Source organism: Bos indicus, chromosome 16 (genome assembly GCF_029378745.1).
Source record: "Bos indicus isolate NIAB-ARS_2022 breed Sahiwal x Tharparkar chromosome 16, NIAB-ARS_B.indTharparkar_mat_pri_1.0, whole genome shotgun sequence".
Lineage (NCBI taxonomy): Eukaryota > Metazoa > Chordata > Mammalia > Artiodactyla > Bovidae > Bos > Bos indicus.
Window position 1 is genome coordinate 1044812 of NC_091775.1, and position 27319 is coordinate 1072130.

At 44.8% G+C, this 27319-nt stretch overlaps 1 protein-coding gene across 1 annotated transcript in view; it reads right to left on the reverse strand.

Annotated features, from left to right (window-relative positions):
- Positions 1-5914: 5914 nt before the first annotated feature.
- Positions 5915-27319, reverse strand: part of CHIT1 (chitinase 1) — a 34601-nt gene continuing 13196 nt past the window's right edge. The window contains 13 exon segments of the mRNA XM_070768837.1: positions 5915-6855; positions 6858-7028; positions 7603-7701; positions 7704-7728; positions 9376-9415; positions 9417-9487; positions 12897-12914; positions 12916-13150; positions 23438-23560; positions 24233-24252; positions 24254-24361; positions 24566-24728; positions 26392-26448. Of these exon segments, the coding sequence (XP_070624938.1) occupies positions 6785-6855; positions 6858-7028; positions 7603-7701; positions 7704-7728; positions 9376-9415; positions 9417-9487; positions 12897-12914; positions 12916-13150; positions 23438-23560; positions 24233-24252; positions 24254-24361; positions 24566-24728; positions 26392-26448 (1201 nt within the window). The 3' untranslated portion in view covers positions 5915-6784.

Genomic DNA, 27319 nt, shown 5'->3' on the forward strand with positions numbered 1-27319 from the left:
GAACATTCATATTTTAAACACTCTTTTGCTCCTGTGGTAGATTTCATAGTTGAAACAAGATAAAGACAATAGTGCTTCGGTTTCCGTGGCTCCAGGTGAGGTGTGGCACAGTCAGAGGTGGATGATGCTGGGGCAGTCCTGTGGGCCCACCAAGAGAGCTGGGTCCCGGGTTGCATAGGGGTTGAGGATTTGCCTGTTCCAGCAGGCGTATTAGACATGGTGGTGAATGCTCAGAGTGTGCTCAGAGAGAAGACCAGAGGAACTCCTCTAGGGGGCTCAGAGTGGTCACTGCTGTTAGGAAGAGTGGTCTAACAGCAATTCATGGGCTAAGCACTAAAGCATAAGTGACCCCAAATTCCTTTTTATATAAACTGTGTGGCTCAAAGACAAGCAAATTCTAACATTTCAGGCAGCATTTGCACCTGACTTCAAAGGCCTGCTCCACTCAAGGGTGCATCACCTAGTTTATAAAATTAGGGGTGGATGGGTAGGATCAACTGGAGATCAACGGACTGGTGGATCAATGGAGACAGTCTTGTTTAAAGCAATATTTGCTATGGGGCAGGGGCTCAGATTATAGGAAGATGTAGACATATGATGGTAGACATCTGGGGATCCTATATGAAAAGCTGGCATGTCTGAGGTTAGCACTGACCACTGGGGTACCTGGCAACCAAACTGGAGTGGAACGATAGATGTGAGAGCAGGAGAAGAGACTAGGGCCTGATGGAAGGTCTTGGCACTTGACAGAGACTTTATTCTTTAGACAGGAAGAAGTTGTTGGTAGTTCTTGAGCATGGGAGATGACAGGATTAGATTCCTAATTTAGAAAGATCAAGCTAGTCACAGTGAGGAGGTTGGACTGGCTGAGAGAGGTACAAGAAGCAGACAGCCCACTGAGAAGGCTCGTGGGAGGCAGTGCTGATCATGTTGATCCAGCTAATGTGTACTTAATGCTCACCCACCCTGCCAGCAGGACGGACTAGGACACTGAGCTCCCATTTCTTCCCCAAAACTCACACGACTAGTAGGTGGTGGGCAGGAAGTCAGCTCTGCTCCTGCCTGGTGCTCCCCCTACCATAAGGAGACTTCCATTCTACACTCCATTCTGAGCGGAAGTTAAGTCTCAGTTGAGACCTCAGCGGAAAAAACATGGGCAAAAGCAGACCTGTGCTCTGGACTGAAGAGCAGCTTTCAGAAGCCTGGCACACAGGCAGGGAATAGAGGGGAAGTCCCTGCTCAAGGGATCTGGTGCTGCTTGTACCCATGCAAAGAGTCAGCTCATTTCTCTCCCTACCTGTCTCCATCCTTAACTGCCTCCCTGAGTACTGCCCCAAAAACAGCCTTGGGTGAGGGCAAGACAAAATGGATCATTAGTTTAAATGGATTATGCAGATTTTATTCAAATAGAATGACCAAGATTCAGCCCAAAGCTTCAAGAACTAGCTTCAAGGATTAGTATCCTGTACAAAAGTGTATGCTTAGGCATTCAGTTGGACATGACTGAACAACTGATTGGTGCCCAATTTGCTAATGGAGAAGAACAGAGAAATAACTCCAGAAAGAATGAAGAGATGGAGCCAAAGCGAAAATAACACCCAGGTGTACATGTGCCTGGCGATGGAAATAAAGTACAATGTTATAAAGAACAATATTGCATAGGAATCTGGAAAGTTAGGTAATTGGTCCATCAGTTCAGTTCAGTTCAGTTGAGTCACTCAGTCATGTCCGACTCTTTGCGACCCCATGAACTGCACCATCCAGGCCCCCCATCCATCACCAACTCCCAGAGTTCACCCAAACTCACGTCCATCGAGTCAGTGATGCCATTCAGCCATCTCATCCTCTGTCGTCCCCTTCTCCTCCTGCCCCCAATCCTCCCAGCATCAGAGTCTTTTCCAATGAGTCATCTCTTCGCATGAGGTGGCCAAAATACTGGAGTTTCAGCTTTAGCATCATTCCTTCCAAAGAACACCCAGGGCTGATCTCTTTTAGAATGGACTGGTTGGATCTCCTTGCAGTCCAAGGGACTCTCAAGAGTCTTCTCCAACACCACAGTTCAAAAGCATCAATTCTTCGGTGCTCAGCTTTCTGCACAGTCCAACTCTCACATCCATACATGACTACTGGAAAAACCATAGCCCTGACTAGACAGACCTTTGTTGGCAAAGTAATGTCTCTGCTTTTTAATATGCTGTCTAGGTTGGTCATTAACTTTCCTTCCAAGGAGTAAGCGTCTTTTAATTTCATGGCTGCAGTCACCATCTGCAGCGATTTTGGAGCCCCCCAAAATAAAGTCTGTCACTGTTTCCACTGTTTCCCCATCTATTTTCCATGAAGTGATGGGACCAGATGTCATGATCTTAGTTTTCTGAATGTTGAGTTTTAAGCCAACTTTTTCACTCTCCTCTTTCACTTTCATCAAGAGGCTCTTTAGTTCCTCTTCGCTTTCTGCCATAAGGGTGGTGTCATCTGCATATCTGAGGTGATTGATATTTCTCCCAGCAATCTTGATTCAACTTGTGCTTCTTGCAGCCCAGTGTTTCTCATGATGTACTCTGCATAGAAGTTAAATAAGCAGGGTGACAATATGCAGCCTTGACGTACTCCTTTTCCTATTTGTAACCAGTCTGTTGTTCCATGTCCTGTTCTAACTCTTGCTTCCTGACCTGCATATAGGTTTCTCAAGAGGCAGGTCAATATATCAGGGTAAATTGGAAGTGGTTAAACAGGAGATGGCAAGAGTGAACATCAACATTTTAGAAATCAGTGAACTAAAATGTACTGGAATGAGCGAATTTTATTCAGATGACCGTTATATCTACCTCTGTGGGCAAGAATCCCTTAGATGAAATGGAGTAACCATCATAGTCAACAAGAGTCAAAAATGCAGTACTTGGATACAATCTCAAAAATGATAGAATGATCTCTGTTCATTTTCAAGGCAAACCATTCAATATCACAGTAATCCAAGTCTATGGCCCAACCACTAATGCCAAATAAGCTGAAGTTGAATGGCTCTATGAAGACCTACAAGACCTTCTAGAACTAACACCCAAAAAAAATGTCCTTTTCATCATAGGGGACTGGAATGCAAAAGTAGAAAGTCAAAAGATACCTAGAGTAATAGGCAAATTTGGCCTTGGAATACAAACTAAAGTAGGGCAAAGGCTAACATAGTTTTGCCAAGAGAATGCGCTGGTGATAGCAAACACCCTCTTCCAACAACACAAGAGAGGACTCTACGCATGGACATCACCAGATGGTCAATACTGAAATCAGATTGATTATATTCTTTGCAGCCGAAGATGGAGAAGCTCTATACAGGCAGCAAAAACAAGACTGGGAGCTGACTGTGGCTCAGATCATGAACTCCTTATTGCCAAATTCAGACTTAAATTGAAGAAAGTAGGGGAAACCACTAGACTATTCAGGTATGACTTAAATCAAAACCCTTATGATTATACAGTAGAAGTGAGAAATAGATTCAAGGGATTAGATCTGATAGACAGAGTACCAAAGAACTTGGAAAGAGATTCATGACATTGTACAGGAGGCAGTGATCAAGACCATTCCCAAGGGGGAAAAAAATGCAAAATGATTGTCTGAGGAGACCTTATAAATAGCTTAGAAAAGAAGAGAAGCTAAAGGCAAAGGAGAAAAAGAAAGATATACCCATCTGAACGCAGAGTTTCAAAGAATAGCAAGGAGAGATAAGAAAGCCTTCTTCACTAATCAATGCAAAGAAATAGAGGAAAACAATAGAATGGGAAAGACTAGAAATGTCTTCAAGAAAATTAGAGATACCAAGGGAATATTTCGTGCAAAGATGAGCACAATAAAGGATAGAAATGGTATGGACCTAAAAGAAGCTGAAGATATTAAGAAAAGGTGACAAGAATATGTGGAAGATCTATACAAAAAGGATCTTCATGACCCAGATAACCACGATGGTGTGATCACTCACCTAGAGCCAGATATCCTGGAATGTGAAGTCAAGTGGGCCGTAGGAAGCATCATTACAAACAAAGCTAGTGGAGGTGATGGAATTCCTGTTGAGCTATTTCAAATCCTAAAAGATGATGCTATGAAAGTGTTGCACTCATTATGCCAGCAAATTTGGAAAACTCCGCAGAGGCCACAGGACTGGAAAAGGTCAGTTTTCATTCCATTCCCAAAGAAAGGCAATGCCAAAGAATGTTCAAACTACTGCACAATTGCACTCATCTCACACTCTAGCAGAGTAATGCTCAAAATTCTCCAAGTCAGGCTTCAACAGTATGTGAAGCATGAACTTGCAGATGTTCAAGCTGGATTTAGAAAAAGCAGAGGAACCAGAGATCAAGTTGCCAACATTTGATGGATTATCAAAAAAGCAAGAGAGTTCCAGAAATACATCTACTTCTGCTCTATTGACTATGCCAAACCTTTGACTGTGTGGATCACATCAAACTATGGAAAATTATTAAATAGATGGGAATTCCAGACCACCTGACCTATCTCCTGAGAAACCTGTATACAGGTCAAGAAGCAACAGTTAGAACCGGACATGGAACAACAGACGGGTTCCAAATTCGGAAACAAGTACACCAAGGCTGTATATTGTCACCCTGCTTGTTTAACTTCTATGCAGAGCACATTGTGAGAAATGCCAAGCTGGATAAAGCACAAGCTGGAATCAAGATTGCCAGGAGAAATATCAATAACCTCAGATACACTGATGATACCACCCTTATGGCAGAAAGCGAAGAAGAACTAAAGAGCCTCTTGATGAAAGTGAAAGAGGAGAGTGAAAAGGGTGGCTTAAAACTCAACATTCAGAAAACTAAGATCATAGCATCCGGTTCCATCACTTCTTGGCAAATAGATGGGAAAACAATGGAAACAGTGACAGACTTTATTTTGGGGGGCTCCAAAATCACTACAGATGGTGATTGCAGCCATGAAATTAAGACACTTGCTCCTCAGAAGAAAAGTTAATGACCAACCTAGATAGCATATTCAAAAGCAGAGACATTATTTTGCCAACTATATCCATCTAGTTAAGCTATGATTTTTCCAGTAGTCATGTATGGATGTAAGAGTTGGACTATAAAGAAAGCTGAGCACCAAAGAATTGATGCTTTTGAACTGTGGAGTTGGAGAAGACTCTTAAGAGTTTCTTGGACTGCAAGGAGATCCAACCAGTCAATCCTAAAGGAAATCAGTCCTGAATATTCATTGGAAGGGCTGATGCTAAAGCTGAAACTCCAATATTTTGGCCACCTGATGCAAAGAACTAATTCACTTGAAAAGACCTTGATGCTGGGAAGGATTGAAGGCTGAAGGAGAAGGGGGCAACAGAGGATGAGATGGTTGGATGGCATTACCAGTTCGATGGATATGAGTTTGAGCAAGCTCTGGGAGTTGATGTTGGGCAGGGAAGCCTGGCGTGCTGCAGTCCATGGGGTCACAAAGAGTCAGACACAAATGAACAACTAAACTCAACTGCATGGAGCAACGAAGCACACACGTTTGTCCAGCATGCTGTGTGTGCATGCACTTCTGTTCCATATTGGTCGATTTAAGTCTTTGTTCTGGTCCCAGAACTGGGTTACAATAAATCTTCAGTTTAAATACCTGTAAAATGAGGTTAATAATTGACCCAGACTCCTCTGGCAACTAGGACTTCCCCAGTGGCTCAGCAGTACAAAATCTGCCTGCAGAGCAGGATACTCAGGAGACAAGGTTGTGATCCCTGACTTGGGACTATCCCTTAAGGGAAGAAATGACAACGCACACCAGTATTCTTGCCTGGAAAATCCTATAAACAAGAAGCCTGGCGGGCTACAATCCAAAGGGTACAAAGAGTCAGACATGACTGAGCGCACACATCTGGCAAAAGAGCTTAGGAGCAGTGGGCCTGGATTCTCATTCTAAAGCAGAGAGACCGTCCTGCTGCTGCTGCTGCTGCTGCTAAGTCGCTTCCGCCGTGTCCAACCCTGTGCAACCCCATAGACGGCAGCCCACCAGGCTCCCCCGTCCCTGGGATTTTCCAGGCAAGAACACTGGAGTGGGTTGCCATTTCCTTCTCCAATGCGTGAAAGTGAAGTCGGTCAGTTGCGTCCGGCTCTTAGCGACCCCATGGACTGCAGCCTACCAGGCTCCTCCGTCCATGGGCTTTAAGCGTACTGGAGTGGGGTGCCATTGCCTTCGTGAGCAGAGCTTTTAAGGCAGGGAAAAGCTCTTTTCTGCTGCCATCTAGTGTGCATCTTGGGAATAACACTTGAGTGGAGGTTACCAGGAAAAGTTCTCTCCAAAGGTTTCTGAGCCAGTGAATAACCCGTCAGATCCAGGGCCATGCCCCACATGCAGTCATCTGTACCCGGGATGCGGCCCACTGGAAAATGGAGTCTTCAAGAAGAGACCTAGAGCAGAACCTGACATACCCTGCATGGACCACCTTCTCACCGGGCTCTGACCTTTTGTCACCTCCCACTCTTGGTTCTCTGCCTTCCTCAGGGTAGGTTTTGAACTAACAGAGTGCTCAGATAGCCTCTGTAAATTATCACATCTGAGGACAGTGAGGTGCAAGCCAAAGATATATTTTTCAAGTAAAATAAGGCAGCCCAGGAAGAGCAGAACGGGGCTGCTGACAGAGGCTGCCCAAGGCTGAGAACAGAAAGCTTGGATGAGGAAAGACGCAGGAAGCCTGACTGTAGCCACCAGGGAGCGCTAGAGAGGTGGGTTGGGGAATGGTCCTGGGCCCTTACCCAGGTGCTGGGGCTGAAGGGGCCTTGGAGACTCAACTCCAGGTGCAGAGTTTGCAAGAGGAGCTGAATACCAGGCTCCTCGGGCTGCTTTGCTGGAACAACCACCCCCTGTACAACTGTAGTAACTGGACCGCTCCAGAGGGTTGGGGTGAAGCCCATCAGCTTTGCCCTGGCATGAAGCATCTTTTCCAAGGCTGGAACCATGCTCAGGTTCAGAGGGCTGGGGTGGTGCAGAAGCATCAGGTTCTGGGGGGTCTAAAGGCATATATGGAAGACCTGGGGAAACAGCAATGATTCAAACAAGACTCCTCCAAAAGATCTCAAACCCATAGGCCAACACACAGACAGCATAGTCAGTAGACCATAGTCAGGCAGCAGTTCAACATGCCATAGCCTAGGGGCAGGGAAAGTCAGACACCCCAGGCAGAGAACAGCCATTCCTACAGCTGGAGCACAGCTCTACAGGAAACACCAGGGCTGCAAGTGCCACAAGTGGCCATCATGTGCAGACCCAACCAAGTAACGGTGAGGGCCAGTGGGGGCCACACTGAAGGCTGAGCACAGGCTTCCTCCTTGAGAAGACAGGCTGAGGGCCCTGTGCAGGGAAGCACTGGTCACCAACACCCTTGGCCAGCACTGGCACAATCATAAGGAGGAAGAAGAAAGTGTGAAAAGAGAACGGTTGCAACAGCTTCCTCAGCTCCTGGGGGAAGAATTTGAGAAATCACAGTACTGGGGCAATTATTTCCTCAGAAGAAGCCAGAACCTAAGGTTCAGGGAGGTGGGGCGGGGAGGGGGGTATTCATACTTTACCCAGAATTTTGCCTCTGGCTCCTAGCCCCTTACTCACTCAATTCCTACTGCAATGTCTTGATGAGGGGATACCAACTCTGGTTACAGAAGAGGCCAGCAAAATCATCTGTGTCCAGTTTCCAAACCATGGACCCTGCAGTGCTCTCTGTTTCAGAAAGCTGAGCTGTGTGAGGGTGAGACCGTGGTGGAGGAGCCCGGGGAAGCCTGGGCAGAAGCCCAGAGCCAGCTTTCTCATCTATGCAGAGTTCTCTTCTCCACACCCCCACAGGACCACGAGTCCTGATTCCTGCTAGAAATGATTCATTCTGGAATCTTATGCATAATATAAGCACAGTGGGGGTGGGCATGAGGGTAGGGGTATGAGGAATATATAGGTTTGTGGCCTTCCTTAGACTGGAAGCCTTAACATCTCAGCCTTTTCTGTTTGGGGTGCTGTCTGCTAATTGTGAGGAGTTCAGTTACCATAGGGAATGACTAAGCTTACCCAAAGACCTGAATCCATTTCATCTTCACGTATTTTTCCATCCCAAGGGCCTTCTTTCCCCCACCAGTTCTCTGGGGCTTCTTTAGGGGATGGCTGTGTGTCCCTTCCGAGTAGGCTTTCCTGGCCCCAGCCCCGTTAGGGGGCCAAGGCTTACCTCTAGTGTGGTGCTGGGGTTAGAAGGTAGGGGTGGTCTGGCCCCAGTCTCCCTCCCTTTTGACACCAGTCCCCACTCAGGCCTCCAACTTGTTCTCAGAGGCCATCTTCCCCTTTCCCCTCCACCATGTCCTTCTCTTGCACTTTCCTCCCCAGAAGGCCCAGCTTCCCTGCTTTAAGACTTCCACAAAAGCTCTTCCACCACAATCCATCCTCTCATTTTCCCCAGCCAGGATCATGCTTCCTCCTCAGTTCCTCCAAGGCATTTTGTCTACAGCTCCGGAAGAACCTGCCTCTGTCTGCCCTTCATAACTGACATGAGACAGGAAGATGAACAAATGCAGGTCCCTCTACAGGAACCGACGACCTCACTGAGGAGAAAGACGTGGAGACAAGTAAATTACTCAAGTTTTGAGCCACCAACTTTGGGCAGCAGTGGAGAGGGTGTCATGTAAGTAAATCAAAGGGTCTATAATTTGAACATTCACCAAATATTGTCAATGGATTGAATAAAATGACATGACTTAAGGAGTTTCAAAAGGGAGGAGTTATGTGTCTACCTATGGCTGATTCAGACTTCCCTGGTGGCTCAGGTGGTAAAGCGTCTGTCTACAATGTGGGAGACCTGGATTCGTTCCCTGGGTTGGGAAGATTCCCTGGAGAAGGAAATAGCAACCCACTCCAGTACTCTTGCCTGGAAAATCCCATGGACGGAGGAGCCTGGTGTCCATGGGGTCGCAAAGAGTCAGACACAACTGAGCGACTTCACTTCACTTATGGCTGATTCATGTTGAGCTTTGACAGAAAACACCAAAATTCTGTAAAGCAATTATCCTTCAATAAAAAATAAATTCATTTTTAAGATGATATGCCTTACTGTATGCATTTTTCCTCTTATATGACTGTATAATTAGTATTTAATAAAATACGAGTATTTTCAGAGTGACACTCAGTACAGAGCAGTTTTTGTCATTGTGTCTTTTCTTGCCAAGTGATAAGGGTACAGAGTGTTATCACATGGGGTTCTGTGAGATGCTGGGATATTTCTTCCTGAAGAGATATCTCTTCTTGAAGAAATAAAAGGATATTTCTTCTTGTAGAGATTCTTAATACTGTCGTTTTCGACAGGCCTTGGGCACAGAACCACCTTCTCCTAGAAGGGCTGAGTCTCACCTTAGTTTTGAAGCTCTCCACATCATCAAAACCTACCCACTATGCCCTGAAAGACATAGGGCACCTTCTGGTCCTTGATTCTGTGCTCAGCAACACCCTTCCAGGAGCAGACCTGTAGGAGAAGAAGGCAGAGCTGGAAAGGCGATGAGAGGCACTGCATGCATTGTCTCCTTGTTATGAGGAGATTCAGTTCAGTTCAGTCACTCAGTCGTGTCCGACTCTTTGCAACCCCATGAACCGCAGCACGCCAGGCCTCCCTGTCCATCACCAACTCCCAGAGTTCAGTCAGACTCATGTCCATCGAGTCAGTGATGCCATCCAGCCATCTCATCCTCCATCGTCCCCTTCTCCTCCTGCCCCCAATCCCTCCCAGCATCAGAGTCTTTTCCAATGAGTCAACTCTTTGCATGAGGTGGCCAAAGTATTGGAGTTTCAGCTTCAGCATCATTCCTTCCAATGAACACCCAGGACTGATCTCCTTTAGGATGGAATGGTTGGATCTTCTTGCAGTCCAAGGGACCCTCAAGAGTCTTCTCCAACACCACAGTTCAAAAGCATCAATTCTTCGGTGCTCAGCTTTCTTCACAGTCCAACTCTCACATCCATATATGACCACTGGAAACACCATAGACTTGACTAGATGGACCTTTGTTGGCAAAGTAATGTCTCTGCTTTTCAATATGCCATCTAGGTTGGTCATAACTTTCCTTCCAAGGAGTAAGCATCTTTTAATTTTATGGCTGCAATCACCATCTGCAGTGATTTTGGAGCCCAAAAAAATAAAGCCTGACACTGTTTCCCCATCTATTTTCCATGAAGTGATGGGTTCTGGCTGCCTAAAACCAGCTTGAACATCTGGAAGTTTATGGTTCACGTATTGCAGAGGCCTGGCTTGGAGAATTTTGAGCATTACTTTACTAGCATGTGAGACAAGTGCAATTGTGTGGTAGTTTGAGCATTCTTTGGCATTGCCTTTCTTTGGGACTGGAATGAAAACTGACCTTTTCCAGTCCTGTGGCCTCTGCTGAGTTTTCCAAACTTGCTGGCATATTGAGTGCAGCACTTTCACAGCATCATCTTTCAGGATTTGAAATAACTCAACTGGAATTCCATCACCTCCACTAGCTTTGTTCGTAGTGATGCTTTCTAAGGCCCACTTGACTTCACATTCCAGCATGTCTGGCTCTAGGTGAGTGATCAACATCGTGATTATCTGGGTCGTGAAGATCTTTTTTATACAGTTATTCTGTGTATTCTTGCCATCTCTTGTTAATATCTTCTGCTTCTGTTAGGTCCACACCATTTCTGTCCTTTATCGAGCTCATATTTGCATGAAATGTTCCCTTGGTATCTCTAATTTTCTTGAAGACATCTCTAGTCTTTCCCATTCTGTTGTTTTCCTCTATTTCCTTTCATTGATTGCTGAGGGAGACTTTCTTATCTCTCCTTGTTACTCTTTGGAACTCTGCATTCAGATGCGTATATCTTTCCTTTTCTCCTTTGCTTTTCACTTCTCTTCTTTTCACAGCTTTTTGTAAGAGCTCACCAGACAGCCATTTTGCTTTTTTGCATTTCTTTTCCATGGGGATGGTCTTGATCCCTGTCTCCTGTACAATGTCATGAACCTCCATCCATAGTTCATCAGGCACTCTGTCTCTCAGATCTAGGCCCTTAAATCTATTTCTTACTTCCACTATATAATCATAAGGGATTTGATTTAGGTCACACCTGAATGGTCTAGTGGTTTTCCTACTTTCTTCAATTTAAGTCTGAATTTGGCAATAAGGAGTTCATGATCTGAGCCACAGTCAGCTCCTGGTCTTGTTTTTGCTGACTGTATAGAGCTTCTCCATCTTTGGCTGCAAAGAATGTAATCAATCTGATTTCAGCATTGACCACCTGGTGATTACCATGTGTAGAGTCTTCTCTTCTGTTTTTGGACGAGGGTGTTTGCTATGACCAGTGCATTTTCTTGGCAAAACTCTATTAGCCTTTGCCCTGCTTCATTCCGTATTCCAAGGCCAAATTTGCCTGTTACTCCAGGTGTTTCTTGACTTCCTACTTTTGCATTCCAGTACCCTATAAAGAAAAGGACATCTTTTTGGGGTGTTAGTTCTAAAAGGTCTTGTAGGTCTTCATAGAACCGTTCAACTTCAGCTTCTTCAGCGTTACTGGTTGGGGCATAGGCTTAGATTACTGTGATATTGAATGGTTTGCCTTGGAAACGAACAGAGATCATTCTGCATTTTTGAGATTGCATCCAAGTACTGCATTTCGGACTCTTTTGTTGACCATAATGGCTACTCCATTTCTTCTAAGAGATTCCTGCCCGCTGCCGCTGCAGTCGCTTCAGGCATGTCCGACTCTGTGTGACCCCATGGACTGCAGCCTACCAGGCTCCTCCATCCATGGGATTTTCCAGGCAACAGTACTGGAGTGGGATGCCATTGCCTTCTCTGTTCCTGCCCACAGTAGTAGATATAATGGTCATCTGAGTTAATTTCACCCATTCTAGTCCATTTTAGTTCGCTGATTCCTAGAATGCCGACGTTCACTCTTAGCATCTCCTGTTTGACCACTTCCAATTTGCCTTGATTCATGGACCTAGCATTCCAGGTTCCTATGCAATAATGCTCTTTACATCATCAGACCTTGCTTCTACCACCAGTCACATCCACAACTGAGTATTGTTTTTGCTTTGGCTCCATCCCTTCATTCTTTCTGGAGTTATTTCTCCACTAATCTCCAGTAGTATATTGGGCACTTACCGACCTGGGGAGTTCCTCTTTCAGTATCCTATCATTTTGCCTTTTCATACTGTTCATGGGGTTCTCAAGGCAAGAATACTGAAGTGGTTTGCCATTCCCTTCTCCAGTGGACCACATTCTGTCAGACCTCTCCACCATGACCCACCCATCTTGGGTGGCCCCACATGGCATGGCTCAGTTTCATTGAGTTAGACAAGGCTGTGGTCCATGTGATCAGATTGGCTAGTTTTCTGTGATTATGGTTTCAGTGTGTCTGCCCTCTAATGCCCTCTCGCAACACCTACCGTCTTACTTGGGTTTCTCTTGCCTTGGATGTGGGGTATCTCTTCAGGAATGCTCCAGCAAAGCGCAGCCACTCCTCCTTACCTTGGACGAGGTCACCCGTCTGACCTTGAACGTGGAGTAGCTCCTTTCGGCCCTCCTGCGCCCTCGCAGCTGCCACTCCTCGGACGTGGGGTAGCTCCTCTCAGCCGCTCCTGTGCCATCGCAGCCTGGCACTCTTGGTCCCATGAGGAGACTAGAGACTAAAAATTCATGTCTGAGAAGCCTGGAGAACCGAGGAAGTTCTAGACTGAGTGATCTAGAACTGTGGATTTAGTGAGGCACCTGGGCTTAAGGATAAAACCAAAAGGACATACATGGGATGGAATTTATCAGACCAGAATTCACTATGCCTGGCATCCTAGTTCAGAAGTTACGGGAGAAGGAGCCCCTGCTCTGCACAGTACTCAGGGTGCTTCTGGGTTTTCTTACTTCATAGTAAGCTAGCAGTCTTTGGTTCCCCTCCGTCTTTGGTGAAGGGATCAGGAATTCCATGCCCTGTGGCTTGAGCCCTCACTGTGGTGTCCAACGAGGAGGCCAGGGTAAAGGATCGTCCGTAGGTGGGCATAGCCACCATTGTGTGGCAGAGTCCTGGTAGTAGATGAGGAGTGTCAGGGTTAATTTTCTTTGCCTTCAAACTGGGTCTGCTCATCCAAGGCTGGTGGCTCCAGAGGAGTTTCATGAACCTTTACTGGGGCTCCAACCCTGCCACCATCCTCTTTAGATCCTATCTTAGACCCTCAACCCAGTGAGAGAAGCTACATGGACCTATAGCCAAGGGCTTGGGCTCTGGAGTCTGATGGTCATTGACTGAGTAAATATTTATTGAAGGCTTGCTGTGTGCCAGGTACTGTCCTAGATGCTTGGGATAACTCAGTGAGCAAAGATCCCTGCCTTACTCAGCAACTTATTTGACTGCTAAGCCTCAGCCTTCCTATCTATAAAATGGAAGTAATAAAAGTATTTGTCTCTAAGAGCATTGTGAAAATTAAAAGATATAATGCATGTATAAGATCTAAGACAATGCAATAAAGGGGAGCTGTGATTATGATCATTACAATCACCGCTGTTTCACTTTCAGTACAAGAGCAGAGAATTTTATTTATCTCTGTATCCCCAGTGCCTAGAACAACACCTGACACTGAGATGCACGAATAGAACAAATGAGCACAGGGCTTCTTCACCACCTCTGCACAAGGCCTTCTCCCATCGTGTACTGCTTGACATAACGCCCCCAGGCTTACAACATGAGGAGGTACACCATACAGCCCTGTAAAATAAACAAATAACGAAGACTCTTCCTTGCCAGGATGATGGGCTCATTTTCTCCAAGAAGCCATTCTGCTTTAGTCCAGATTTTCTAGTTACCCTAGCAACCTCTTAGCACTTAGGTTATTTTCACTGTACTGACTGACGTGTATTTCTTTTTGATGGTCTGTAAGATTTACCTCTTTGATCAAATTAGAGTTTTCTGAAAGCAGAGATCAGAGTACCCTGCTAAGCTCTGTGGCGTTTTTATCCAAATTTGGAAAATTCACCCCTCTGATCAGAAGCAGTCTGACAGGGCACACAGTACGCAGAGTAGAAGGCCTCTTTGTAGGAGGGGAAAGGCCTCCATTCCCCCAGATTGACCCAGAGCACACAGTTTGGAGGGCACCATGCCAGTGGGGGTTCTACCCACTCACTTCTCAACTGAAGGGTTTTGTGTGTCTCCCCACATGCCTGGGCTGGCTTCCCCTGGGACCCATACAGTTTTCCAGATGGGAGTGGAGGGTTGGGCTGTGTGAGATCTAGACACCTGGCCCCAGTGCCTAAAGAAGTATACTTTATTTGTGAAAGAGTCACACAAGTCCTAAAGGTTCCACCTAGCTGACACACAAAGATGTGGGCTCCTCAGAATTAACAAATATTTTAATTTAGGACACTTTGTTGTTCTTGTTTATGCTAAGAAGGAGAAATGATATGGCCAGTCTTGACTTTTAAAACTTAGAATGGGCTTATAAAACCATCTAGCCTACTCAGTGAGGAAGAGATGGGCAGGAAACCCCCCCACCCCCCACCCCCAGTCTGGATTCAGGTCTGCCGTTTCCAGGGACTGGGGTGGGGTAGGGGTGGCTCTTCCCTGAGTGATGTCCCCTGAGATGCGATCAACTTGGGAAAGCTCTTGCCTGTTAAAGCACTTTCCAGAATGTTAGTTAGTGACAAGGAGCAAAAGTTATCCATTATTATGAAGGAAATGGGATTGAGGGTATATGAAGGGAGCAGGAACCATTTGGACTGGAAACTTGAGCTCAAAGACAGCCTCCCAAATAGTCACTGGTTTATATGATACTGTTAGATTGGTTTATTGTGTCTAATATAAGCCAAAATGCTACACATTCTGTCACATCAAGAAGAATAAAATACCTAGGAATAAATCTACCTAAGGAGACAAAAGACCTGTACTCAGAAAGCATGAAAGCTGGCTCCTGCATGGAACACTAAAAACCAACTTTTATTATCTACAAGAAGTGCCTATCTTAACACTGAACGTTAGTGAAGACTTTAAAGGAAAACATGACAGTCTGGTTGAAAAGGTAAAAGACTTTTTGAGCACTTTGTGATCTTGCTAAAGGCTACACGCAGCCAAATGATTCCACCTTCTTCAGCTTTGTATCTGCATAGGTCCATTTTCATATGACTCTCTTCTAAATCCAAGTTTTTAACTACTTTTGTTCCAAAAATAATTTTTTTATATGAATCCTATACAAAAGTTAAGGTCTGCCTAGTCAAGGGTATGGTTTTTCCAGTGGTCATGTATGGATGTGAGAGTTGGGCTGTGAAGAAGGCTGAGTGCCGAAGAACTGATGTTTTTGAACTGTGGTGTTGGAGAAGACTCTTGAGAGTCCCTTGGACTGCAAAGAGATCCAACCAGTCCATTCTAAAGGAGATCAGTCCTGGGTATTCATTGGAAGGACTGATGCTGAAGCTGAAACTCCAATACTTTGGCCACCTCATACAGAGAGTTGACTCATTGGAAAAGACCCTGATGTTGGGAGGGATTGGGGGCAGGAGGAGAAGGGGATGACAAAGGATGAGATGGCTGGATGGCATCACTGACTCGATGGACATGAGTCTGACTGAACTCTGGGAGTTGGTGATGGACAGGGAGGCCTGGCGTGCTGCAATTCATGGGGTCGCAAAGAGTCAGACACAACTGAGCAACTGAACTGAACTGATACAAAAGTTTATAACTAGCTTCTCTCTCTCTCTCTCTCTCGGGGATTTAAAGAAGCAAAGACATTTAAGTATCCCTTACAAGAAGGAGTCTGGGGGTAGGTGGTTCCAGAATCATTATAGTAGTTAAACTACATCATAAAGGATCCAGCCTCCTTCTGTCTTTCCTTTATTATCCTCCTCAGATGGTCGACTCTTTCTTTTTTCCTGGTGCTTCTCATCTCACTAACCAGTTTCTTAGCTGGAAACTTTAATGCTACATAGCAAATGGTAATATGTCCTGTGTAAGTAAATTAGTGTATCTATTAAAAATTGAAACATGGAATTTAAGGAATCCCTTGTGGCTCAGCTGGTAAAGAAACCACCTGCAATGTGGGAGACCTGGGTTCGATCCCTGGGTTGGGAAGATCCCCTGGAGAAGGGAAAGGCTACCCACTCCAGTATACTGGTCTGGAGAATTTCGTGGACTGTATAGTTCATGGGGTTGCAAAGAGTCAGAGTTGATTGAATGAATTTCAGTCACTGAAAACTATAAGATGCTGGTGAAAGAAATCAAAGAAGACACAAACAGATGGAAAGATATATCATGTTCATGGATTGGAAGAATTAATATAGTCAAAATGTCTATATTACTCAAAGCAAACTACAGATTCAATGCAATCCCTATCAAATTACCAACATCATTTTTCACAGAACTAGAACAAAAAATCTCAAAATTTGTAAGAAGAAACAAAAAACCCCAAATACCCAAAGCAATCTTGAGAAGGAAAAGTGGAGCTGGAGGAATCAAGCTCCTGACCTCAGACTATACTACAAAGCTACAGTCGTCAAAATAATACAGTGCTGGTGCAAAAATAGAAATAGAGATCAATGGAACAGGATAGAAAACCCAGAAATAAACCTACGCATTTATGGTCAATTAATCTATGACAACAGAGGCAAGATTACAATATTGGAAAGATCCCTTCAACAAAGGTACTGGGAAAACAGGACAGCCACGTGTTAAAAAATGAAATTAGATCTTTCTTTAACTCATTTACAAAAATAAGCTCAAAATGGATTAAAGACCTAAATGTGAGACCAGACACTAAAGATCTCCTAGAGGAAAACATAGGCAGAACACTATCTGACATAAATCACAGCAACATCTTTTTCAATCCATCTCCTAGAACAATGGAAATAAAAACAAAAATAAACAAATGGGACCTACTTAAACTCAAAAGTTTTTCTTTTGAAAACTTAACCAAGTTTTCAAAAGAAAACAATAAACAAAATGAAAAGACAACCCACTGATTGGGAGAAAACATTTGCAAATGATTTGACTGGTAAGAGATTAGTCTCCAAAATTTATAAACAGCTTATAAGGCTTAACAGCATCAAAGCAAACAATCCACTCAAAAAATGTGTAGAAGACCTAAACAGATATTTCTTTAAAAACAAAATACAGATGGTCAATAGGCACATGAAAAGATGTTCAACATCACTAACTATTCAGTTCAGTTCAGTTCAGTCACTCAGTCGTGTCTGACTCTTTGCGACCCCATGAATCACAGCACGCCAGGCCTCCTTGTCCATCACCAACTCCCAGAGTTCACCCAAACCCACGTCCATCGAATCAGTGATGCCATCCAGCCATCTCATCCTCTGTCGTCCCCTTTTCCTCCCACCCCCAATCCCTCCCAGCATCAGAGTCTTTTCCAATGAGTCAACTCTTCGCATGAGGTGGCCAAAGTACTGGAGTTTCAGCTTTAGCATCATTCCTTCCAAAGAACACCCAAGACTGATCTCCTCTAGAATTATTAGAGAAATGAAAATCAAAAATACAATGAGATATCACCTCACATCAGCCAGAATGGTTATCTCCAAAAAAATCCACAAAAATGCTGGAGAGGATGTGGAGAGAAGGAACCCTCCTACACTGTTGCTGGGAATGTAAATTGGTACAGCTACTATAGAGAACAATATGGTGGTCCTTGAATAACTAAAATTATAGCTACCATTAGATAAGGTGTTATGTCCAACTCTTTGCAACCCCAAGGATTGTAGCCTACCAGTCTATGAAATTCTCCAGGCAAGAATACTGGAGGGGGTAGCCATTCACTTCTCCAGAGAGCTACCATATGACCCTGCAATCCCACCCCTGGGCATATATCCAGAGAAAAACATGATTTGAAAAGATACATGCATCCCAATGTTCATTGCAGCACTGTTTACAACAGCCAAGACGTGGAAGCAATCTAAATGTCCATCAACAGATGAATGGCTAAACAGGATATGGTGTGTGTGTGTGTGTGTGTGTGTGTGTGTGTGTGTGTGTGTGTAAGAATGAAATGATGCCATTGGCAGCCACATGGATGGACATAGAAAGCTCATAGAAAGCTGAGTGTAGTACATCAGACAGAGAAGAGGAAATATCATATGACATCCCTTATATGCAGAACCTAAAAAGAAATGATACAAATGAACCTACTACAAAACAGAAAGAGACTCACTTAGAAAATGAGACATGGTTGCTGGGGGAAAGGATAGTTAGGGAGTTTGGGATGAACATGTACACACTGTTATATTTTAAATGAATAACCAACAAGGACCTACTGTATAGCACATGGAACTCTGCTCAATGCTATGTGGCATTGGATAGTAAGGGAGCTTTGGGGGAGAATGGATGGACACATGTATATGTTGTGGCTGAGTCCCTGTACTCTTCACCTGAAACTATCACAATATTGTTAATCAGCTGTTGCTGTTCAGTCGCTCAGTCATGTCCGACTGTTTGCAACCCAATGAACTGCAGCACAACAGACTTCCTTATTCTTCACTATTTCTGGGAGTTTGCTCAATCTCATGTCCATTGAATTGGTGATGCCAGCCAACCATCTCATCTTCTGTCATCCCCTTCTCCTCCTGCCTTCAGTCTTTCCCAGCATCAGGGCCTTTTCCAATGAGTCAGCTCTTTGCATCAGGTTGTCAAAGTGTTGGAGCTCCAGCTTCAGCATCAGTCCTTCCAGTGAATGTTCAGGGTTGATTTCCTTTAGGATTGACTGGTTTAATCTCCTTGCAGTAGAAGGGACTCTCAAGGGTCTTTTTCAGCACCACAGTTAGAAAGCATCAATTCTTTGACACTCAGACGTTTTTACGGTCCAACTCACATCTGTACATGACTACTATAAAAATCATAGATTTGGCTATACAAACCTTTGTTGGTGAAGTGATATCCTGCCTTTTAATACTCTGTCTAGATTTGTCATAGCTTTCCTTCCAAGGAGCAAGCGTCTTTTAATTTCATGGCTGCATTGATTTTGGAATTAAAAAAAAAAAAAAAAAAGTCTGTTACTGTTTCCATTGTTTCCCCATCTATTTACCGTGAAGTGATGGGACTGGATGCCATGACCTTATTTTTTGAATGTTGAGTTTTAAGCCTGCTTTTTCACTCTCCTCTTTCACCTTCATCAAGAAGCCCCTTAGTGCCTCTTCACTTTCTGCCATAAGAGTCGTAACATTGCATATCAGAGGTTATTGGTATTTATCCCGGCAATCTTTATTCCATCTCGAGCTTCATTCAGACCAGCACTCACATGATGTGCTCTACATATAAGTTAAATAAGGAGGGTGACAACAAATAGCCTTGATACTCCTTTCCAAATTTGGAACCAGTCCATTTTTCCATGTCTAGTTCTAACTGTTACTTCTTGACCTGCATATATATTTCTCAAGAGGCAGGTAAGGTGGTCTGGTCTTCCCATCTCTTTAAGAATTTTCCATAGTTTGGTGTGATCCACACAGTCAAAAGCTTTAACAATGAAGCAGAAGTAGATATTTTTCTGGAATTCCCTTGCTTTCTCTAGGATCCAATGAATGTTGGCAATTTGATCTCTGATTCCTCTGCCTTTTCTAAATCCAGCATGTATATCTTAAAGTTCTTTGTTCACAAACTGTTGAAGCTTAGCTTGAAGGATTTTGAGCATCACTTTGCTAGCATGTGAAATGAGTGCAATTGTGTGGTAGTTTGAACATTCTTTGGCATTACCCTTCTTTGTGGTTGGAATGAAAACTGACCTTTTCCAGTCCTCTGACCACTGCTGAGTTTTCCAAATTTCTAATGGCATATTGAGTGCAGCACTTTAATAGCATAATCTTTTAAGATTTGAAATAGCTCAGCTGGAATTCCATCACCTCCACTAACTTTGTTTGTAGTAATGCTTCCTAAGGTCCACTTGACTTCACACTCCAGCATGTCTGAATGTAGGTGAGTGATGATACCATTGTGGTTATCCCAGTCATTAAAACCTTTTTTGTATAGCTCCTCTGTGTATTCTTGCCTCCTCTTCTTAATATCTTCTGCTTCTGATAGGTCCATACTGTTTCTATCCTTTATTGTGCCCTTTTTTGCATGAAATATCCCTTGGTATCTCTAATTTTTCTTGATGAGATCTCTCGCCTTTACCATTCTATTGTTTTCCTCTATTTCTTTGCACTCTTCACTTAAAGCCTTCTTATCTCTCCTTGCTATTATTTGGAACTCTGCATTCAGATGTGCATCTTCCTTTTTCTCCTTTGCCTTTAGCTTCTCTTCTTTTCTCAGCTATTTGTAGGCCTCCTTAGATAACCATTTCCCTTTTTGCATTTCCTTTTCTTGGGGATGGCTTTGGTCACTGCCTCCTATACAGTGATAGGAACCTCTGTCAGTAGCTCTTCAGGCACTCTGCCAGATCTAACCCCTAATCTTCCAGATCTAACCCCTTGGCCCTATTTGTCACTCCCGCTGTATAAGCATAAGAGATTTTACCGAGGTCATACCTGAGTGGCTTAGTGGTTTTCCCTGCTTTCTTCAACTTAACTCTGATTTTGCAATAAGGAGCTGATGATCTGAACCACAGTCAGCTTCAAGTCTTGTTTTTGCTGACTGCATAGAGTTTCTTCACCTTTGGCTGCAAAGAATATAATCATCTAATTTTGATATTGACATCTGGTGATGTCCATGTGTAGAGTTCTCTCTTGTGTTGTTGGAAGAGGGTGTTTGCTATGACCTGTATGTTCTCTTGCCAAAACTCTGTTAGCCTTTGCCTTGCTTCATTATGTACTCCAAGGCCAAACTTGACTGTTACTCCAGGTATCTCTTGACTTCCTACTTTTGCATTCCAGTCCCCTATTATGATAAGGACATCCTTTGGGGGTGTAGGTTCTAGAAGGTCTTGTAGGTCTTCATAGAACGGTTAAACTTCAGCTTCTTTGGCGTTAGTGTTGGGGTACAGGATTGAATTACAGATGTTCAATTCCAGATATTCAAGCTGGACTTAGAAAAGGCAGAGGAACCAGAGATCAAATTGCCAATATCCATTGGATCATTGAAAAGGCAAGAAAATTCCAGAAAAACATCTACTTCTGCTTTATTGACTATGCCAAAGCCTTTGACTGTATGGATAACAACAAACTCTGGATAACTCTTAAAGAGATTGGAATACCAGACCACCTTACCTGCCTCTTCAGAAATCTGTATGCAGGTCAGGAAGCAACAGTTAGAACTGGACATGGAACAACAGACTGTTCCAAATTGGGAAAGAAGTAAGCCAAGGCTGTATATTGTCACCCTGCTTATTTAACTTATATGCAGAGTACATCATAAGAAACACTGGGCTGGATAAAGCACAAGCTGGAATCAAGATTGCCAGGAGAAATATCAATAACCTTAGATATGCAGATGACACCACCCTTATGGCAGAAAGTGAAGAACTAAAGAGCCTCTTGATGAAAATGAAAGAGGAGAGTGAAAAAGTTGGTTTAAAGCTCAACATTCAAAAACTAAGATCATGGCATCCAGTCCCACCACTTCATGGGAAATAGATGGGGAAACAGTGTCAGACTTTATTTTGGGGGGCTCCAAAATCATTGCTGGTGGTGATTGCAGCCATGAAACTAAAAGACACTTACTCCTTGGAAGCAAAGTTATGACCAACCTAGACAGCATATTAAAAAGCAGAGACGTTACTTTGCCAATGAAGGTCTGTCTAGTCAAAGCTATGGTTTTTCCAATAGTCATGTATGGATGTGAGAGTTGGACTATAAAGAAAGCTGAGCATTGAAGAATTGATGATTTTGAACTGTGGTATTGGAGAAGACTCTTGAGAGTCCCTTGGACTGCAAGGAGATCAAACCAGTCAATCCTTAAGGAAATCAGTCCTGAATATTCATTGGAAGGACTGATGCTTAAGCTCCAATAATCTGGCCACCTGATGCAAAGAACTGACTCATTGGAAAAGACCCTGATGCTGGGAAAGATTGAAGGCAGGAGGAGAAGGGGACAACAGAGGATGAGATGATTGGATGGCATCACCAGTGCAACGGACATGAGTTTGAGTAAGCTCTGGGAGTTGGTGATGGACAGGGATGCATGGCGTGCTGCAGTCCATGGGGTCACAAAGAGTAGACATGACCGAGTGACTGAACTGAACTGAACTGACTGTGATATTAAATGGTTTGCTTCAGAAATGAACTAAGACCATTCTGTCATTTTTGAGATTGCACCCAAGTACTGCATTTCTGACTCTTTTGTTGACTATGAGAGCTACTCCATTTCTTCTAAGGGATTCTTGCCTACAGTCGTAGATGTATTCATTATCTGAATTAAATTTTCCCATTCCCATCCATTTTAGTTCACTGATTCCTAAAATATTGATGTTCACTCTTGTTCCTGCTTGACCACATCCAATTTACCTTGATTCATGGACCTAGCATTCCAGGTTTCTATGCAATATTGGTATTTACAGCATTTGACTTTGCTTTCACCACTGGACATATCCACAGCTGGGAGTAATTTCCTCTTTGGCTCAGCCTCTTCATTGCTTCTGGAGCTATTTCTCTGCTCCCCTCCAGTAGCATCTTTGACACCTACTGACCTGGGCAGTTCATCTTTTAGTGTCTTATCTCTTTGCCTTTTTATATTGTTCATGGGGTTCTCAAGGAAAGAATTCTGAAGCAGTTTGCCATTCTCTTCTCCTGTAGACCACAGCTTGTCAGAATTCTCCACCATGACTCATCTGTCTTGGGTGACCCTACATGGCATGGCTCATGGTTTCATAAAGTTACACAAAGCTATGATCCATGTGATCATTTTGGTTAGTTTTCTGTGATTTTGGTTTTCATTTTGTCTCCCCTCTGATGGAGGAGGATAAGAGGCTTATGCAAGCTCCTTGATGGAAGGGGCTAGCTGTGGGGAAAACTGTGTCTTGCTCTGGCAGGCAAGGCCATGCCCAGTAAATCTTTAATCCAATTTTCTGCTGTTGAGTGAGGTTATGTTCCCTTGCTGTAGTTTAGCCTGAGGCCAAACTATGGTAGGGGTCATTGTGACCTTCTCCAAAGGGACTTATGCCAGTTCACCATGCCTCCCAAGACTGCTGCTGTCTGTGTCCCTGACCCTGCGGCAGCCCACTGTTGACCCACGCCTCCACCAGAGACTCCCAAACACTTGCAGGCAAGTCTGGCTCAGTCTCTTTTGGGGTTACTGCTCCTTTATCCTGTGTCCTGGTGCACACAAGGTTTTGTTTGTGCCCCTCCGAGTCTTGTTTCCCCAGTCCTGTGGAAGTTTCTCCTCGGCAGTGACATGCAACAGGAAAATAAAGCAAACAAACAAGCATGAAACAGACAAATCCTGTCTTCTCCATGCCTTGCTTGGTATCCTGCTTTTCCCTTCCATTAGGTTTCTTAAGGCTGGAAAGGGGCCACTGGAAAGGGCCTGTGCAGGGCGTTTTCTATCACTTCACACCTTGAGTCTGTCCATGACCCCACACACTCCCTGCCTCTTACAGAGGGAGCTGTCGTGCCCTGTAGTCTTCTCCCAAGAGCCATGGAAGTCATAGGCCATCAGGCTTTGGAAATCCAGGTTCCTGCATGAGGCATGGGAAGAGAGGGTGAGGGGCTAGTGAGTAGGGTGGAGCTCTCCCCCTTGCTCACTCCTTCCTTCCCCGCATGGTGTGTGGCCTGGGGAGAGACCAGCCAGCCACACACTGGGTGGTGGGAGCAGGCTCTCTCTGGCTCTGGGAGACACGAGACCCCGGTGGCACTCCCCAGTCACTGCATTATCCAGGCCATTCTCATTCTTGGCAGCTCGCGTCTTTAGCATGCTCCCCCATCTGTCCCCTCAGCACCCTCAGGACAGAGTCCATTCAGGATGCCTTATGCTATTTTGAAGGGAAATCTAGTTCAGCATTTCTCAAATTTTAGTTGTACAAATAAATTACCTGAGAATCTCATTAAGGTAAAGGTTCTGATTCTATAGGTTTGGGGTGGGAAGGAGCTAGACAACTCATTCTCCTAGAGATGCTAAGGGCTTCCCTCTTTCCCCTCCCAGGAGTATTTCAAGACTGAATTCTTAAGGGAAGGTCCAGGGCTCCAAAGAGAGGGTCTCCAGAGGAGTGAAGTAGCAGATATGGTAAGCAAATCCTTTCTGGGTCTGCTGGTGGTACAGGTGAGTCCCCACTCTGAGGGAGGCTTAGCTTGCCCTTGGTCTCTCTCCCCTGCAGAGAACACAGAGTCCACGCCATCTGCCTGAGACTCACAGAGCAATTTTGTCCACCTCATTCATATCCAGCTTCTTTGCAGGGTCGTCCTGCTGGGATGGCTCAGCTCAGCAGAAGGCATGCCTTCCTTGAGGTCTGGGCTTCCTGCTGAAAGGCATTGACCAGGTCCTGCAAGAGTAGCTCAGAGTAAACACACAGGCAGGGATGTGCCATGTAGCACAGTGAACCCCAAGCAAATTTTCCCATGCAGGAATCTGAAAACTGACCACAGGTCGATACTTTGTAGATAAATAAAGCAGCTGAGCCTGGGGCAGAGCAGCACCTATGTGTCCCCCTGACCAACTAGATCTCTCCTACCTCACCCAATCATACCTGCACCAGGGCGGTGAAGTGCTGCTTATCTGAAGGAGGGTTCCCTCAGCTTCCTGGGTACTCCCAGTCAAGGACAAGGCCATCAAAGTCATATTTGTGCAGAAACCTGATGGCTGAGTCGACAAAGGTCTGCCAGTTGTTGACTGTAGCTACCATGTCTGTCCTGAATATTCACTGGAAGGACTGATGCTGAAACTGAAACTCCCATACTTTGGCCACCTGATGCGAAGAGCTGACTCATTTGAAAAGACCCTGATGCTGGGAAAGACTGAAGGCAGGAGAAGGGGATGACAGAGGATGAGATGGCTGGATGGCATCACTGACTTGATGGACGTGAGTCTCAGTGAACTCTGGGAGTTGGTGTTGGACAGCGAGGCCTGGCGTGCTGCAGTCCATGGGATCACAAAGAGTCAGACATGACTGAGCAGCTGAACTGAAGTGAACCAAGTCCGTGAACCTGTGGGGTGATGAAGGGCAGTGTGGGCCTGTCTTCATGTGGTACAGGGGGTCATGCTTCTTCAGAGTCATGAGAGAAACTTCTCAGGATATTGGCACTCGGCTATCTAGGCCAGCACAGTGCTGGAGGCATGCTTCAGAAGCTGCTGGCTATTTGCTGGGGGGGTATAGGCCCGGCTAAGGGAAAGGGACAATGTAGAAGTGTGCTCTGCCTCCAAACACTGACATCAACAGGGGCACACTGACTCACTAAGAGCTCTGCTTCCCAAAATTTCCTCCAGAAGCCTACTGCCACTTCCCTGCCCAGAGATTTATCCTACTCTGAATCAGAGCTGGCTGTCAACCTAGCATGGAGGTTGGGAAAAAGAAGAGGAGTCAGTTTCTAAGATGAAGAGGAAGAGAAGCCCAGCAGGTTAGTGAGGATCTGGGTAATCTTGAGAGCCTGCTGGGCAACTTCCTTGGCAGGATAACACGGTCACTTTTCTTCTAAGTCACATTTGTAGAGTGCTTCGTGGCTATTATTATTACTGTTACTAATCCAGAGCTCTTTAAAAATCCTAAGGTGCCCCAGGAACTACCCCACCACATCCCACTTTCTCAAGAAGTCCCTGGCCTACTTGGGGGTCTTGAGTTTTTAAAGACTATTTCTATCTCTTTTTTTTTTTTTTTTTTTGACTTATTTAATAGCATCAGTTTTTAAGTGGGGTTTGTGCGCCCAGGAACTCCAGGCTAAGAACTCTGAATTTCAATGAAAAATCTATATAACTAGTGTTTTGGGAAGGGGAATCATAAAATTCATCAGGTTTTTAAAAGGGGTCATGATCCAAAAATATTAGAAAGACTGGCTTAAAATTTAGGGGACCATATTTATGACTTTCTAGGAAAACTCTGATTCCAAATATACCATTCCACTATCTCCATAAATAATCAAAAATATCTTAGAAATGTCAATATTCTGCTATCCCAGCTCGATCTCACTGACTGTCTTTGACACCCAGAAAGGAAACAAAAATTCCCAGATACACTGTTTCAGAGCTCAGAAAGTATAGGCATTAAATGTTGTCTGGGATTAGTTGAGACTCTCCCTCTACCCATTTCATGGAGGAAAAGGCTGAGGCCTGAGACAAGGTCAGAATCTCTGGGCCGCATTTAAAGCAAGACAATATACAATGGCCTGGAGCTAAAGCCACTCCACTGCCTCCCAGTGAGGTAGCAAGAACTCAGAAGGAAGCTCAGCTCTCAGAGTCCACTCTTCCCTCTCATCCCCCCTCACCCTGGCCACACCTTAGCATGGCTGATTCCCTGACGGGGGTCTCTCTGGCCAGTTCCCCATCAGGGACCCTGCCATGTAGGTGCCCACAACAACTCACTTCTGAGTGCCAAAGCTCCAGCCCCCAATGGCCAGCAGCGTCTTCAGCTTGGAATTCCTAGGGAAGACAAGAGAAGGGCCAGGATTGATCCAGCCAGGTCCTGGGACTCATTTCACTAACAAGGAAGCAAGGAGACTTGCAGGGCTGATGGGGTGAGTTTCAGTTCAGTTCAGTCGTTCAGTCGTGTCCAACTCTTTGCAACCCCATGAATCGCAGCATGCCAGGCAAGATTGGGGACATCTAAATCCCTATGCTCAAAATCAGTACCAGGGAAGCTCTAGATTGGGAAAGAAAAGACATATTCTGGCCTTTAAGGACCTCTTCTCTGGCTGGGGAGCTGTACACTCAAGGAGCTCAGAAAGCAAGAGACCAGGGCAGATCTTCAGACAGGCTTTATTAAGGTAGTAATAACACTTGAGCTGGGCTTCCCTGGTGGCTCAGCAGGTAAAGCGTCTGCCTGAAATGCAGGAGACCTGGGTTCGATCCCTGGGTCAGGAAGATCCCCTGGAGAAGGAAATGGCAAACCACTCCAGTACTCTTGCCTGGAAAATCCCATGGACAGAGAAGCCTGGTAGACTACAGTCCATGGGATCACAAAGAGTCGGACACGATTGACCAACTTCACTTTCTTTCTTTCTTAACGCTTGAGCTGAAAGATAGATTTTAGGAGAAATAAGGGCACTCATTCCCAGCAGAGGAAAAGTTTCACAATCCAGATTCCATGTAGACCTAAACTGGAAGGGCCCTAAAGAAGTCTTTATCTACACTCGCCTCTTCCATATAAGAACAAGAAGCTCAGAGAAGAGATGAGATTTGCCCAAATCCACATAGCAGGTCTGTAGCTAGATTGCAGTGCTGGGGAAGGTTTCTGGCTTTGAGAGGAGGCACCTGCTTTCTCCACCTCCCACCCTGACTCCCTCCACTGCAG